The 17,573-nt window shown below is 39.1% G+C and overlaps 1 protein-coding gene across 5 annotated transcripts in view; it reads left to right on the plus strand.

Moving 5' to 3' along the window:
• The window catches only part of ZNF395 (zinc finger protein 395), a 67,523-nt gene extending 61,346 nt beyond the window's left edge, over window positions 1-6,177 (plus strand). For all 5 annotated transcript variants that reach the window (XM_074209212.1, XM_074209214.1, XM_074209213.1 and 2 more), the window contains exons 8-10: window positions 1,062-1,154; window positions 3,003-3,106; window positions 5,028-6,177. In XM_074209212.1, the coding sequence (XP_074065313.1) occupies window positions 1,062-1,154; window positions 3,003-3,106; window positions 5,028-5,139 (309 nt within the window). In that variant the 3' untranslated portion in view covers window positions 5,140-6,177. The remainder of the gene's footprint in view (window positions 1-1,061; window positions 1,155-3,002; window positions 3,107-5,027) is intronic.
• Window positions 6,178-17,573: the final 11,396 nt, after the last annotated feature.

Genomic DNA, 17,573 nt, shown 5'->3' on the forward strand with positions numbered 1-17,573 from the left:
CTAAGAGGATTATTGTCCTTGAGTGACGGTTGATGAGATTGAGACTGGTGTTCTCTTCTGTCAATCAGTGGGTCTCTATTAAGCATCAGTTGTAGGTATGCTGCACCTGGGAAATACAAAACAAGGGATGAACCAGTCTCTAGTCTACAGGAGCCCATACTCTAATGTGAGCTGTGAATGTTTCTGAAGTCACTTTGCAAAGAGGAGTCATAAGTGGAGTGGTTTGCTCAGTGACCTGAGTTGAAACATAGCTGGATCGGAGTGTAACTGAGCAATTAGGTGGCCCAGACTTGGAAGACCTGAATTCAAAGACTCAGAGGTGTGCTGTGATTCAGCCTCATCAACTATAAAAGGGATAATCATAACTACCTTACAAGGTGGTTAAGAGTCTAAAATGAGATCATTGTTTAGAGCTTTGGCACAGGGTCTAGAATTAGGAGGCCTTAATAAATTGCTTCCTCAGGGTCCCTGTCCAGTTAACATGATTTGACCTACTTGTAGCCAGCAGATGGAAATGTGTCCATGGCCTCAGACTGTAAGCTGGAAGAATGACCAAGGTCTGAGCCTGTAAAATGGAGGTTGTCCTTTTGTAGTCTCTGCCTCATCTAACTGCTGTGTGAGAGGTGCTTTGTTAACCCTCAAGAAGGACAGACAGGGGTGGCTAGGTGGCGCAGTGGATAAAGCACCAGCCTTGGAGTCAGGAGTACCTGGGTTCAAATCTGGTCTCAGACACTTAATAATTACCCAGCCGTGTGACCTTGGGCAAGCCACTTAACCCCGTTTGCCTTGCAAAAACCTAAAAAAAAAAGGGACAGACAGAAGAAACAGTGATGGTGATGGGTGGGGGTGGTGGTATGTCCAGATGTATATGTTCAATTTTTTTAGTCACATTGCTTTGTAAGGCCCTGTATCTCCACATTGCTTATAAAATTAAAATTGGTTGAAAATAACTACTTTTAAAAGCTTTTCAAGATCTAGGCTTTACTAGATTAATTTGATTATTACAAATATTCAGCTTGCTTATAATAATATCAGTTTTATTGTTTTTTCTCTTTTCTCAGGCACTACCATCAATACAGATCCCAGTATCTCCACACATATACACCAGCATTAGCTGGGCTGCTGCCACTTCTACTATCCCATCCCTCTCTCCGGTAAGTCCCATTGTAGTCCTAAGACAACTTTCAAATATCTGGAAGATGGGAGAGAGGGAGGTGGTGTCTCAGGCACAGATTATACCTACTCCTTGCTTCTAAAATATGAGGTCCTAGGGCAGCTAGGTGGTGCAGTAGACAGAACACCGATCCTGGAGTTAGGAGGGTTCAGGTGAGTTCAAATTCGACCTCAAACACTTATTACCTAGCTGTGTGTCCCTGGGCAAGTTACTTAACCCCATTGCCTTGGAAAAAAAAAAAAAGAATGCTAAAACTGAGGTCCTAGAAAGATCACCCTGTTTCTGCTCAGTATCTATTCCTAGAGAAGTCAAAGACTCTAGAGGAGTTTATTGTTGAGAAAATCTTTTTATTAGATTTGGGATCAAAACTCCTCTGGCCCCAGAAAACATCAGTGGAACTAAACTGGATCTGTGAGTGCCAGTGGCTGACCTAAGTTGCAGATGGCAACAGGGCTAAACATACCAAGAAGATTGAAATTGTTGGTAATTGTGGAGCATGTTTTGGTGCATCCCTAAGTGAAGAAAGTAGAAATTTAGGATTAGGAATAGGTATGGGGGGAGAGAATAAAGAAAAAAAGAAAAAGGAAGTAGAAAGAAGTTAGAAAAGAAAACAATGACTGACATTTATATAGTGTGTTAAAATTTGCAGTGTGCTTTTCATACATTTTGTCATTTGAGCCTCAAGCAACACTTGAGAAAAGATGCTGAAGGGAAAAAGTTAGGTATATATGACAAAGAAGAGTAGAGAGGGGGCCACTTCTTGCTCCACTCCTCACCAGAATATGTTGCCTGCAGGGGTGAAGAGGGAGAACACAATGGTACCATGTGCTATCCACTATCTATTGCAAGTTTAGAATGAATCTTCTTAATTGGTCAGATTAATTTCCTTTATCTGTAAGCACTTAACTCATTCCATTCAGAAGATTCTAGTCCTCTAGGGAAGGTGAGAACAGTTAGCAAATCCTAAGAAGGGGGAGCCAGAACAGAGATCAGTTTTGCCATATCTAAAATAAGAGGTGGATCACTAAAGGCTCTCTTAGATTACAAGCTCCTTGCTTCAGGATCTAGACAGTTGAGATGATAGCAGAGGACAGCTTTCACTGCCAATCCTGGATTTTCTTTCTCTATTTAGTAGCACCTAAAGAAGGACTTCTTAACCTAGGGATCTTAGCTAGATTTCAATGGGTATGAATTTGGATGGGGCGGGGGAAATTACATCTTTATTTTCACTGTGGTATTCACTATGGTTTTCTTAATTTTTTTCTTTTTTTTTATTAAAGATATTATTTGAGTTTTACAATTTTCTCCCAATCTTGCTTCCCTCCCCCCACCCCCACCCCACAGATAGCACTCCATCAGTCTTTACTTTGTTTCCATGTTGTACCTTGCTCCAAATTGGGTGTGATGAGAGAGAAACCATATTATGGTTTTCTTTATAATCCAATCATTTTGTTGTTCTTTTTTTTGCATTTAAAAATATTATTTTGAGAATGGATCATTGGTTCCCCCAGACTGTGAAAGGATTCTGTGACATTAAAAGGTTAAGAGCCCTTGCTTTAACGGAGCACATCTTCCTTTTAACTCGCCTCACATTCAGTTCCACAAGTTCTTTTCCATTAGTCTCTAATCATATTGAATATCCTCCCTAAGGTTCTGTCTTTCATTCCCTACAAAGAGATATCTTGCGCCCCTACAAAGAGATATCTTGCGCCCCAGACATGACATGGGTTCAGTAAGATTTGCCTTATGCTTGAGAGTGTTAGCTAGATGTACATATTCCTTTTATACTTTACTTACCTAAAGTTCACCTTTCTTTTCTTGTGCACAGGTCCGGAGCCGGTCACTAAGCTTCAGTGAACCCCAGCAGCCACCACCTACGTTGAAATCTCACCTGATTGTTACATCACCACCCCGATCACAGAGTAGCACCAGGTGAGACTCCTACAGTGACCCGCCCCTATTTTTTGCAGTTTCTTCTTTTGGAAGGTTTTCATATAGGTAGACTCTAGATACACAGTATTAAAGTAAGTGGTAGCTGTTCCTCTGGTGCAACCTCCAGATGAAGCTTCTTTTGTAACATCCCCACCCCCACCACCATGTCTATCCTCCAGTTACCCAGCTTAAGTAGGCATCCAGCTGAGGTGGACTTTCATGGCCTTCTGGGTTTATCTTTTGAGCCATCCCATTTACTTCTGCAGCCTTTCCTTGGCTAGTGCTACCATGGCTAGAGCACTGACCTTGGAATCAGGAGGAATTCAAATCCAGCCTTTGACACTTAGTAGCTGTGTGACCTTGGGCAAGTTACTTAACCCTGATCGACTGGCATCCAGGGCCATCTCCAATCATACACTGATCCATATCTGCCACTGGACCCAGATGGCTCTGGAGGAAAACGTGAGACTGGTGACTTAGGACAGCATCCCCTGCATTCAAATGCAATTCGTGTGTTTGTCAAGGCTTTACCTCCCTGATGTGGTCTTCTTCTAAAATGAAGGACAAACATCATCATCATCATTATTATTAATATTATTATTATCATTATTATTAGGGTCAATCAATGAATCAACAGGCATTTTAGAAAAAAATTTTAAAAGATTTTATTTATTTTGAGTTTTACAATTTTTCCCCTAATCTGACTTCCCTCCCCGCACCCCCTCCACAGAAGGCAATTTGCAAGTCTTTGCATTGTTTTCATGGTATACATTGGTCTAAGTTGAATGTCATGAGAGAAATCATATCCTTAAGGAAGAAACATAAAGTATAAGAGATAGCAAGATTACATAATAAGATATCAAGTTTTTTTTTCTAAATTAAAGGTAATAGTCCTTGGTCTTTGTTCAAGCTCCACAATTCTTTCTCTGGATACAAATGATATTCGCCATTGCAGATAGCCCCAAACTGTCCCTGATTGTTGCACTGATGGAATGAGCAAATCCATCAAGGTTGATGATTACCCCCTTGTTGCTGTTAGGGTGTACAGTGTTTTTCTGGTTCTGCTCATCTCACTCAGCATCAGTTCATGCATATCCCTCCAGGCTTCCCTGAATTCCCATCCCTCCTCGTTTCTAATAGAACAATAGTGTTCCATGACATACATATACCACAGTTTGTTAAGTCATTATCCAATTGAAGGACATTTACTTGATTTCCAATTCTTTGCCACCACAAACAGGGCTGCTATGAATATTTTTGTACAAGTGATGTTTTTACCCTTTTTCATCATCTCTTCAGGGTATAGATCCAATAGTGGTATTGCTGGATCAAAGGGTATGCACATTTTTGTTGCCCTTTGGGCATAGTTCCAAATTTCTCTCCAGAAGGGTTGGATGAGTTCTCACCTCCACCAACAATGTACTAGTGTCCCAGATTTCCCACAACCCTTCCAACATTGATTATTGTCCTTTCTGGTCATATTGGCCAGTTTGAGCGGTATGAGGTGGTACCTCAGAGATGCTTTAATTTGCATTTCTCTAATAAGTAATGATTTAGAGCAATTTTTCATATGACTATGGATTGTTTTGATTTCCTCATCTGTAAATTGCCTTTTCATATTCTTTGACCATTTGCCAATTGGGGAATGGCTTTAACAGGAATTTTTTAAGGACCCACTCTGTATACTGTATTAGATACTAGAGATACAAATACAAAGAATGAAACCTTCCCTGTTCTCATGGTACCTGCATTCAAAAACATAAAAAATACATCTTGCATCAATAGTAAAATGCAAAATATATCCATAGTTAAATGTAAAGTGTCTTGAGGGCACTCTTGAGCAGTAGAAGGATTAGGAAAGGGTACATTCAGGACTTGTGTTGCATCTTGGTCTAATATGCTCCTTGTTCTCTTCCTACAGGAAAGCCCGCGGAGAAGCCAAGAAGTGCCGCAAAGTGTATGGCATTGAGCATCGGGACCAGTGGTGCACAGCCTGTCGGTGGAAAAAGGCCTGCCAGCGATTCCTGGATTGAACTTGTTGAACCTGCTCAACTTCTTACTTCCCTGTTCCTGGAGCCCATCCCCCCAGGCCCTGACCCAGCAGCCCAGAGGAAGAAGTGATGCAGCAGTGTCTCCTGAGCAGCCTCTGGCAGTGACCTAAGGATTCAAGTTCAAATGTTAAGTGTGGGATGTATTGGTCAAGGTTTAAATGTTTTTTTTTCTTTCATTCTTTTTTTTTTGTGGGGATGCTTTATTTTGTTTTTTTGGAAATGCAAAAGAATTGAAAGAATTTTTCCTTCCCGTTGGTCACAGAAAACAGGAGAAAATCAGAGCCGATGATTTGTGTGCTCTGTCGTGACCCAGAGACCAAAGAATTTTTTTCTTTTTTCCTTCTGTCATTTTTCTCCCGTGCTGGGGGCAAGTTCTTCTGATGCATTTGTGGAAGGAACAGCTCTTTGGTATCGCTGCTGAGTTGGCAGATTCTCTCAAATCGTCTCAGAGGGACTGCTTGGTGCCTGGGAGAGGCAGGATGAATTTTTTAAAAACATGACTCCACTGGCTTCATGAGGAAAAGAGGATCTGATGATGATATAAATGGAGAGTCAAAAGAAAAGGGTCTTTGACCAAGTGCATTCTTCGATCCATCAGACTTCAGGAGAAGGAAAGATTTATCCTTTTTCATTAAGCAGCCTCTATGGAAGTGAAAGGACATTTTATCTTTTAGTAATACATTTGTTCAAGCTATTTTAATCTGGGTTCTTTTAGACATTGGGTTTCATATCCCTTTCCCTCCCAACCCATCTCGTTTGGTTCTTGAAAGTCCAGCCAATCTCCAAACCAAGCTAGGCCAGAAGGTAATACTGACTTCCAGATACTGTTTCAGAGGGTGAGTCAACTCTGCTTTGAGCATTTAAGTGGCTTTTCTTCCTCATGTCAGTGAGGAAAAGCTGGAGGCTGTTATAGCCTCCCCTGAAACTGTTGCTGCCACCCAAAATGAAATCCCTTTATCTTTTACCCCTCTCATTATTGAAATAAGTCACATTAAAAAACAAAAAAGGCAAAAAAAAAAACCTCCTTGGGGTTTTTTCTTATGTTATATCTTGTTAATATCTTTTTTTCCTTATGGTTCCTTAAGAGACCATAGTTGGTTCCTCAACCTTCCTATTGTGGGAGGTTTTTTGTACTTCTCCTCCTGCTGTTGGAGATGGGGCTGGTTCTGGGGTGGAGGTGGGGGTTTGAGGGAGATTAGGTGAAGGGAATAGATGATGATAAATGGCAATTTGGTAATGGAGAAGAAAGTTGAGAGGTCCCAAGTTCTACTCTTATCTAATTTGTCTCTCCAAGAAAGGACAGTTCTGATGTCCATTGTGAGCATCCCATGAACTCCCAAGCTCAGTCATTCAAGTTGTAGATTCTGTTATCTGCTTTGTCAAGGCCATGTGGAGGCATGGGACTAGTCTTGGTTTTCTACCTTAAAACCTTTAACTTTTAAGTCCCAATCTGATGACAGGAAGGGAAGGATGTTTAAAGGGAATTCTAAGGGAGGAGGGATGAAAGTTTCAGGATTTATGTGAAGGCCATATGGGTTGGACCTAGGGACCATGGAATATAAGTTCCTTAAAGGTCTTTGGGGACCAAAAGCAGTGCCTTGCTTCTAGAGGTAGAAGAGCAAAATGATATATATATTTGTAACCAATTTTAGGCATAAGGAACTTGGGTTTACTTGGAGAATCTGATAATGACTTGACAGAGATATGACCTGAGGGGGCTAAGGAAACAGGCACAGTTCTTGTGTTTTTCCTACCTTCCCTCTACTTTTTGGCAACCTATTTGATAAAGCCCAGACAACAGACATGCATTGTATTCTCTGGAGCCTGAATAGGTCTCCCAGTGCCTGGTTGCCTTAGGAGGAAACCTGGATGTATATTGTAGAAGGCTGAAACTCAGGGAACCACACCAAGCCACCTCCATTGGGACTTTGTCAGAGCAGAGCCTGCCCTTGGGTTCTAGACTGAGTTTTCATATCCCTACAAACAAACACCCAGTCACCAAAGTTCATTTACTTACTTAAGTGAGCTATCTAAAAATGGAAGTTTTGCTTAAATTTTCTACTAACAAAACTGCAAATGTAGCCATAGAGAGCATGATATCATGACTCATCCAAGCAAGTTGGACTGGGGTGATAAGGAGGGAGAGAGGAAATTACAGAAAACTGCCTTATGGTAGTGAACTATATTTTTGTAACTTTGTAAAAATGCTTCTAAGTTGGAATTCTTGTTTCTGGTCAAGCTAGAAACAAGGCCAGAAACAAAAAAAGCCGCTGTCTTCCTCTCATGTAACTGTCCTGGGTCAAAACTGAATTTGAGTCCAGAATAAAACTTTACTTAACTTTCTTACTTTCCTTTCCTCTGTTTATGAGAAGAAACTAATCTTTGTCTGTTAGTTTGATCATCTGTCAAAACACCCTGAGGCAAAAAGGATTATTCTAAGAAGTAGGAAGAGGGTGGACCAACTTTCATTCCTTTAGAGGCCAGTTCACTAGGCCTGTCCTCCAAGACATCTTTGGTAAAAAGATGCTTCTCAGGGTCAGATAGATTAGATATAGGCTAGTTAGGCTTGAAGGTTTTTTCTTGGTGATTTATCCTACCAGTGACATTGACACAAGTAGAGCAAACAGGAAGCAAGAGAAGACACTGATGGAACTTTAAGAATAAAAATCCAATTAATTTTCAGTTCAGTTCCTTATGCCTCCTTTTTTTCTTATTCCACTTTAGTGGTGCCATGTCTCTTACCCTTCCTTAGTCACACCTCCATTCTATTGCTATTGTGTTGGTTCTTGATATTTGGGCTATCCTGGGGAAAAAGAAAATCTCAATTATTTCTCCTATGTAGGGGTGGTTTGTGAGTTGATCAGGTAAAAACTTCTGTTTGTTTCATCTCTCTTTTCACTTCTCAGCTTCTCCAGGTGATGGATTCTGATTATTGGAGGACAGGGTAGAAGGAACACCTCTCAGTAATTCTTGAGTGTTTGGGGTGTGACTTGGAATAATGTTGCTTTTTTAAAAAGAAGTTCAAGTGAACACCTTTTCAAAGTAGTCATCTTAAGAGGGAATTATTCCAATGTTGCCACTCATAACGTTTTTGGAACAAAATCATTCCTGCTCCCCCTCCCCCACTTTTCCCCCCTTTGGTACAGTTGTCTTCAGAGTCTCCATTCTTTTGACTATCAGCAGAGGTGACAAATCCTTGTCATTTGTGAGTGAGTTAGATTAAAGGAAAATCAAAAACAGAAAAAAGGCATCTAGAAAACTGGGTTATTGGGCTAGGTGGATGTTATTTGTTTAAAAATAAAGTGATATGGTAATGAAAGCAGAGAGAGAAAATATAGTTCATTAATGCTCTTTGGAGACAATTCTTTTTGTTCTTCATTTTTTAAAACTAATTTTTAAATATCTTTTTTATATCCTCTATATTTCCCAGTGTATTCCTCAGCCCTCTTACTTCTGTGAGCCATCTCTTATAATGAAGAATAAAAAATAAGGGGGGAAGAAAAGTTCAACAAAACTTACCAATATATTGAAAAAGTTTGATATTTTCTGTAATGTTCCAAACCCATGGTCCCCCTGCCAGTTGGAGACAGTTCTTAAGGAGGAATTCCAAAGCTGTTTTGAGCAATGGCAACATCACTGAAATGATCGTCTAACCTTCCAGTCATTTGGATGCATGAGTTCTGGTCTGTTTAAACAATCCACCTCATTCTTTTATGGTCACACATTGTAAAATTGTGAATACCATCCTAGGGACTGGCTATTTCTGAGGGGTAAGGAAGAGAAAAGGGGGATAAATCCTGAATCTGTGAATTTGTCTTACTGGAGCTTTTTCCCCTTTCCAGCTGTCTTCCAAGTATTATTTTTATTGTTCAAAAATTTTTAAATGTGAAATGTAATGTTTTTACTGCAGCAATATGAAATATATTTTATAAGAAATAAAATGGAACATTGGCTGATTTCCTTTGTGCAAATTTTTTCTCCCATCTGCAAAGAAGTAGGTGGTCACTGGTATGAGATCACTAGAGAGGTAATACTTTATCATATTTCCTTTTAACACTACCAGCAGAATTTATATAATTTTCTTAAGATGATAATCATTTTAGTCAAGTCATTTACACTTTCTTGGTCTTGTTGCAGTATTTCTTGGCTCCTGGGTCCCAGTAATGGACAAATCTAAGATAAAACAATTAGGGGTAAATAATCTTTTGAGTAGCTCAGTGGATAGTGCCAAACCTGGAGTCAGGAAGACTCATCTTTGTGAGTTCAAATTTGTCCTCAGACATTTTGCTAGCTGTGTGACCTTGGGCAAGTCACTATACCCTATTTGCTTCTGTCTCATCTGTAAAATGAGCCAGAGAAGGAAATTGCAAACTACTCCAGTATCTTTGCTGAGAAAACTAATGGGGTCATGAAGAATCAGACCCAACTGAAAATGACTGAACAACAATTTACACTTTTGGAGGCTAGCAAATCAGGAGCTTTGGTCCACATTGTTCGGAGTATTTACCCAGCGAAATGGCAGATCTTCAAAATACTGAGTAGTTACACTTTATAGGATTTTTTGTTCTAAGCTGTCAGGTCATGACTCGGGAATGGAAACTTGGAGAGGATTATAGACGTTTTCCTAAGGGCAATTTTTAGTTGGAAAAGATAGCTCTCATAGGCAACTATTCACTTACACAAATCAACACTTATTCTCTTATTCAGTTTTAGTTACCTGTAGCACTGAAAGGTTGTGATATGGCTCCAGTGTCACACAATATATGTCAGTACCTGAACTTGTCTTCCTGTCCCTCAGGCCAGTTCTCTATCCAGTATGCCATACTATCTCTTCAATGGCCCCAAAAGAACAAAAACAGACTTATCATTGGAAATAGGAAAGAAGACATTATCCTTTTCTGCTCTTAAAACACTCAGCATATACTTGCAGTCACTATATATAGGGATTGATCAAAGGAAGCTGTAGAACTTTGAAGGCACAAGGTAGAGTATGTAATATAGAAAACAACAGAGAAGCCATTGTGGAGATGATAATTAAATTTGTTCTGGTCAAGATGTTTATTTTAAAATAAGGGAAAAATTTGAATTCTTTAAGGAAATCCTAAAAATAGAATTGATGGAAGCCTGTAGGATTTCTAGAATCTGGAGTTGCAGCCTCTATAAAATTCCTAATATTAAGTATTTTATGTACAGGGGAAATAAGAGACTGAATTAGTCATTGAGATATGTGAGGTATGAAGCTTTCAAGAGAGAGCAAGCAAACCAGAGAGCAAGAATGTTTGGAAATAGAATATAAGCCAGCTTCCAGGAGAAGCTAACAGAAACTGAGAAGCAACAGGTTGCTGTAGCACATTTCCCACTGGCTACTTTGTAGCCCTGAAGCGAAAATGGCTTCTGTTACTCAGAAAAATAAATTTGCAACCCAAGATTTAGTTAGTAACTGTTAATGAGAAAAGGCAAAAGTGAGCAGGTATTAATACAACTTGGTGTTAATATTTCTTCAAATCTTGCTCCATTGTGCAAAAACTAGTAGTTCAAGTAAAAAAAACTATTTAAATCCAGTTGGATATTTTTTATTTTTATCTGATTTTACATCATTCATGTGAAAAATAAGCTCTAATAGTATATAAACCAATCACCTATCTAGACTATGAGTGTGATCCAGGAATGTTTTTTGTTTTTCTAAAGAATATTTAGGATTAGGTATGGAATGCATGTCTACAGAAAGAGTACCATTTAAAAGGTTCTGTTTCAGTTTTGTTTTATTAAATAAAGTTACGAAAGATTTTAAAAGGAGCCTTATGGCATACAGCTGTGATTGTATAATTTCTATCCCTAAGTTTTTTTTTAAACCAAGATTTTAAGTATATAACCTTAATTGGTATGTTTTGCCCCATTTATATGACACAATATTAATGCCAGATAGCTGTTTACATGTGTAGTTTCATACCTTTTGGGTGGAAGGTTTCTAGAGCAGGTATTCTCAATAGAAAACCCTTGAACTTGGAAAAAATTGCATTACTAATTTCTAATTGAATTATTTTTCATTTTCTCCAATCACCAACTTAAAAGCAAACATTCAGAGAATGGGTCCATAAGTTCAAATTGCTGATGGAGCCCATGAGATATAAAAGGTTAAACATCTTTGTTCCAGAGGGATATTAAATATGTAACAGAAATATTATGCACCCATAAGTTCCAATTCAATAAACCATGTATTTAGCATCTATTATGTGTAAAGGGCTATGCCAGGTGGTGAGGATACAAAGAGGAATTACAATAACTTGTGCCCTGGAGGAGGAGCTCATGGAAGGAATAAGTCATGCAAAAATAACTGTAGGGCTTAAAGGCTTAACTAATAATAGTGGGTTAAGCTATTTCCAGCCCCCTGCAAATTTTGAGAAACTCAAGACTTCCCCTACAATTGACACCAGTTCCAGAGTGTCAAGAAGGTGTAAGCAGCAGGATCTGCAGACATGTATCTAGTCATTTAGAACACTTGGGCAGAAGTTTGCATCAAGACGTCTTTCAGATGTTAGATCTACAAGGAAATCTTCCCGTCAATTTCCTCTCTCCATCTGATATAAAGTAAGTGATCAGATAGAAGGAAACCAGCTACTGTGGACCCTAATAGAGAAATGATTGGAAATGATGATGAAATGTAGTTCCTTTCCTCCAGGACTCCACAAAGCTGATTATGGGAAGCTATGTAGGTCATAGCCAGCTTTGTCCCTTGGGTGGAGTGCCTAGCTACCTCTCCTGACCATTAATGACTTTGGGAAAGTAACTTCATCTCTTTTGGTCTTTGTGTCTTCATTTGTAAAATAAGGGATTTGGACAAAATGATTTCTGAGATCTTTACTAGCCCTAACTTTTTACAGAGCTTTGATTCTATCTTCTAACAAAGTGGAGCAGGCCAAAGGGGAAGAGAGCTTCCCAAGTTTAACTGCATTCAAGAGGTGTGACTAATAGGATTTGATAGTCTTTGTGAAATAATTATAAATGATAGTAAAAGTGATTGATGATTTTAAGCCTGATCAAAGTAACACAGTAGTGATGAAATCTGATTAAGTAGTTAATTAACATATGAACTCAGTTCATCGAACCAGAAAAAAGTTTTAATTACAGAAGAGTAGGGAAAGAAATATGAAGGATTAATGTGACCTTAGGTGAATGTGGGAAGTTCAAACATAACAGAATACAGAGGCTACATCTGTATGAGCAACAGTGGCAAGATCCATCAAGGCAAATCCAGCTGCCCCTCAGAGAGGGTTAAATCCACGGTCACAAAATGAGAGATGACTGAAAAATCTGCAAGTTTCCAAATGATTTCAACCTACCAAAGAAACCTCTCTTGTAACAAATAAGTATAGTCAGGGAAACAAATTCACACCTCGGACCTGTTTGACAAGGTATGCTTTACTCCACATTTCTGGCATACTACTACTAATAGGCAGGAGATTTGCTTCTATTGGACATTTCCCACATCATAGTTTCAGGAAAGTAGTGAGTGAAAAAAGTCAGAATTCATGGGTTAAGAAATGAAGAAAATGGGTGTAGACATTAAAGCACTACATAAAATGCTAGCTATTGTTATGATGATAGCTCACACTTAAGAACATTTCACTTAATTTTCATAGCACTATGCATATAATTATCTTTTGCACAGTGTATACATTAGGGTTTCTGGGGGATGCAGACACTGACTGACTGACTGACACAGGTCCTCTAAGGCTGAAGACATCATTCTTAGACACTTTTTTCCATCCCTCTCTCTAACAAAGAGGAAAGTTATTGTGTGTTTTTTTATAAAAGAAATTGTACCCGTGAAAGAACTATTTCTTTTTGCCATCTAACCACCAGGGGACACTGTCTGCCCACATTTTACATTTATTGAGAGCTGTTTATTGAGCAGATAGTTCATCTATCACGAAGGTCATCTAGTAATCCAAGCCTTCTCTATTCTCTCATCCTCATTTTACAGATGAGGAAACTGAGTCACAGAGAAATATAGTAATGAGCTATGTATGTATGTGTAGCATTTTACAAATTTAGTTTGTAATTTTAATTATATAAATGTATATTTATATAAATATTAAGTGACATATCTAAAGTCACACATGTATTATTTGAGTTCATACTTTACCTTTCTGCATCTCTTGTTACTAGTAGGTCAACCATAAAATAATCATCTATTAAGCACCTTAATTAAGCACCTGGTCCTGGGCACTATCGAGAAAAAGAGGAAAGTCCAGTTCTTGACCATGAGGAGCATACATGCTAATTCCAACTCTAACCAGTTTTCAGCTAATTTTAAGGTCTTTTCCCCTTATATGACGGCAGTCAAGCAATTATACTTTTAGAGATCAAGGAAAAAATAGTGAAGACTGTCATTAATTTCTATCAATTGGTTTGCTTTATTGGACACTTGTCTGGTCTTCCTTATAGAGGACTAACCACATCAGTACTTTTAAGTCTCTGATTATCTTCAATTTATTCTCAACATATCTTATTGTTACATAATTGCTTTCATGGTTTCTCCCCCATTAGACTGGGAGCTTCTTGAGAAAAGGAACTGTTTTTTGTCTTCCTCTGATCAGGTGCCTTCCATCTCTTGCTCTGGTGTCCTCTGAAGGAAGGTAACTAGGGTTCTCCTAGTTGCCCCAACTTGACTTCCCTTTGCTGTTGTGTCCACCTGATATCCAGTCTTAGGAGATATGAGGAGTGAGACTTTCCTCTGTCTTCTGACCTGAGTCTTCCATCTTTTCCTGAGGCAAGACTGCTAGAGGGCAGTAAAGGGACTTCCATTTGTGCCAACAAAAGGCAACTTCCACCTTTGATTGCTAGCTTGATCTCCCAAATTTAACACAGAGAACCTCTGATGAGCAACCTACCGTTTGACCTCAAGCTTTCCATTTCTTTTTGCACCTATCTCTTGAGGGAAGAAGATGAAAGTTGGTAGATAAACATTTTCACAATTGGTCATACTTTATACACCCTAAATACCTGTAGGTCACCATCCAATCCATTCTTTCTCCCCCCATCATCTGATTTCTTTATTCTCATCCTTCTCAACCCTCCCACCCTAAAATTTCAAACAAACCCTACCTACCCATTAGCATTTAGTCAAAAGAAGGAGTTGGAATAATTCCTGCTCCCCACTGTCTCTTGCAGATTCTTCTGCTTACATCACTCAGTAATCTTTCTTCTGTTGAGGTTCATGCAGTTCATTTCTACCACTCAATCAAAGCCTAGTAGTTGTTGTTTACAGACCTTCAGATCTCTCCCCTTCCTTCCCTAATGACTTCATTATCTGAATTTCAATTTTTTTCCTCTTCCCCAACTCCAATCCTCATACTTGGGATTTCAACATCCATATTAGTTCTTCCTCAAACGTTCAGTTTATTAACCTATTCGATCTACCTCTGCCGCACACAAACTGACCATTCTATTGATCTTACACAAATGTAGCACTTACATGTTCAAGAATTCCCCAAATCTCCTTATTACACCATAATCTATTGACTTTCCATCTCTCCCTTTGCCTTCTCTTTACCAACCCCCCATCTTCCATAATTCTCTCCCAGACCATCATCTCTGCACTAGCCACTATATCTTCTTCTCCCTATCTTGTCTCCTTAGTGAAGCAGTTAAATTCTACACTGTCCTCTTCTTTTGAGTCTCTAGTCCCCATACCATATTGCCAACTGTGCTGTGCCAGGTCTTGTTTCTGAACATTCTCATCATTTGCCACCCTTGCTCCCCCACACACACATGCTGCTGAACAAAGGTGGAGAAAATAATGCAGCAATTCTGATGGCAACTACTAGAAAGTTCTTACACAATTTCAAATGAATTCTCACATCTTCTAGGCAATCTTATTATATTTGTCTTATTATATCAGTTCACTATCCCACTCTGCACCAAAGAATTCCAAACCTTTTCATCTTTCCTTAAGCCTCCCATGCTTTCCCTCCCCTCCTCTCATTCTCTCAATTAAGAATCTTACCTCATATTTTACAGAATAAAAATAAGACCATTTGCTGTAAGTTTCCTCTTCACCTCTCTTTTTCAGCTCATATGCCTCAAATGCCTTCTGCCACTGTCTCCTTCAGTCATCTCACATGAAAAGGCAATTTTACTCTGTACCAAAGCTAATCTCTTTACCTGCTCAAGCCTTCCCAATTTCATCCTATCTTCTCTAACATATTGTCTCCTCTGCCATCTCTACTCTATCACTTATCTTCACTGTTGATGGTTCTCAAATCGACTTATCCTGCTCTAACCTGTCTGCTGACCTCCAATCTTGCATCTCTAACTGCCTTTCTGATATCTTGAACTAGATGTCTGTTTTAAATCTTAAATTCAATATGTCCAAAACTGGGCATTCCCCTACCCTGCTCCTAATTTCTTTATTACAGTTGAGGGCAACACTATACTTCCTGTCTTTTAGGCTCTACAATCTAGGTGCCATCCTCAACTCCTCACTATCCTGTATCTTGCCCCACCCCTCTCCAACTTGCCCATTTCACCCTTCAATAGTTCTTTAACATGCCCCTTCCTCTGATGTTGCCACCACCATGGTGCAGTTACTTAACACTTCATGAATGGACTACTACAAAAGTCTGTTAATGAATTTGCCTGCTTCAAGTCTCTACCTTGCTCCAATCTACTCTTCATTCAGTCACCAAAATGATTGTTTTTAAACTGCAAGTCTGACCATGTCACTCATTCCTTCCCACCTCCTCCCCCAGTGTTTCCCCTATCACTTCCAAGAACAAAAGCAAAAACTGTTGAGTCCCATTCCAGTTCTTTCATAACCTAGTCTACTCCTATCATTCCTGTTACCCTCCATTCACTCTCTTAATTCAAATGCCTTCCCTCTCAATTATTTCCTAGTTATTCTTTATATAGCTTTTTTTTTTACACATTTTTTAGCTTATCTCCTACACTGAATTTTGAGCTACTTGAGGATTGGCCTTTGGCCACTTTTTATAATTCCAGTATTTAACACAGTACCTAGCACATTTTGTTGTTCAATCATGTCCAAATCTTTGTGATTTCCTTCAGGGGATTTTCTTGGCTAAGATGCCAGAGAAGTTTGCTATTTTCTTTCCTAGCTCATTTTATAGATAAAGAGCTAAGGCAAAAAGGGTTAAAGTGATTGTCAGGGATCACACAGGGAATACAAGTCTAAGGTAAGATTTGAACTCAGAAAGATGAGCTTTTCTAACTCCAGGCCCAGCACTCTATCCACTGCTCTACCTAGCTGCACCTTATCTGATACATGTAGGAACTTAATGTTTGCTGACTGACTAGTTTCGGTATATAGTTACACTAGCTATTCTGTGTGGAAAAAGTAAGGTGTATACCTGAAAAGTCAGGGTTTTCCAATTAGTGAAACTCCTACTCAGCCTGTCAAAACCTTCTCTTTAGGTAGACAAATTATGTTACATAAATGTACTTTGTTCTGGAATGAGACTGGGTCCTAGGGGAAAGGGACATTGATAGGCATCAGAACCAATCAAAATTATAGCAGACCAGACTTCTGGCCGACCCCACAACCCTCTGGAAGATCTCATAAAAGCTCCACTCTTCCTGGGAGATATTGCTACTAAGCACTTCCAGATAGAGTGTCTCCTCCTCAGGGATTAGGGTCTGCCTGCCCTGACAGTCTGGATCATTTAAGGAATGGAATCCACAGAAGCCAAGCAGAACTGCCAGGTATAAAAGAATAGCAATGAGAAGCTTCAGGTGCTTGTCAGAGCCCCAGGCTCAGGGAGCTGCTTAGGCTTGTTTGATTGATCTGTCTCATTTCGTACTTGTCTGACCTAGTCTCCTGCCTATCCCCGTCTTGTTTTCTGCCTGTCTAATCAAATCCCTTGCCACCATGCCTGAATGACCACTCTATTTTTATCTAGTTCTCTTCCCATTGACTCAGGTTTCCTCTCAGCCACTAGAAATAGCATATCTCTCCTAATCCCATGCTTCATGGTTAACTTTCTTCCTCTCCCACGCTACCTTCCACCATCAAAACCATCATTTTCTCAATAGTTCATTTGGAGGGGGGCAGAAAAAGTGGCCACTCAAATAGGACTTTAAACATTCCTTTCTTCTTTGCCTTCTGATTAGATGTTTCAATTTTCATGGAATGATTTGACAGAGTTCTTAAGTCTTCTCTATGTCCAGGATACCTTTAGCATTCTAATGAAATCTATTCTAGAATAAGGATTTTTTAAAAAAATTCATAATGGAAAGAAATGTTAATGAAAGTTTGGTGAAAATAAAAATGTAATTTTTTTCCCATACAAGTTCATAGACCTCTTGAAATCTGTTCCCATTCTCCTAATGGACAACCAATAAGGTTAAGCATCTCTGAATTAAAGGAAAATCTCTCTTCTCCTGAGAAATCTCCC

This window comes from Macrotis lagotis, chromosome 1 (assembly GCF_037893015.1).
Source record: "Macrotis lagotis isolate mMagLag1 chromosome 1, bilby.v1.9.chrom.fasta, whole genome shotgun sequence".
Classification (NCBI taxonomy): Eukaryota; Metazoa; Chordata; class Mammalia; order Peramelemorphia; family Peramelidae; genus Macrotis; species Macrotis lagotis.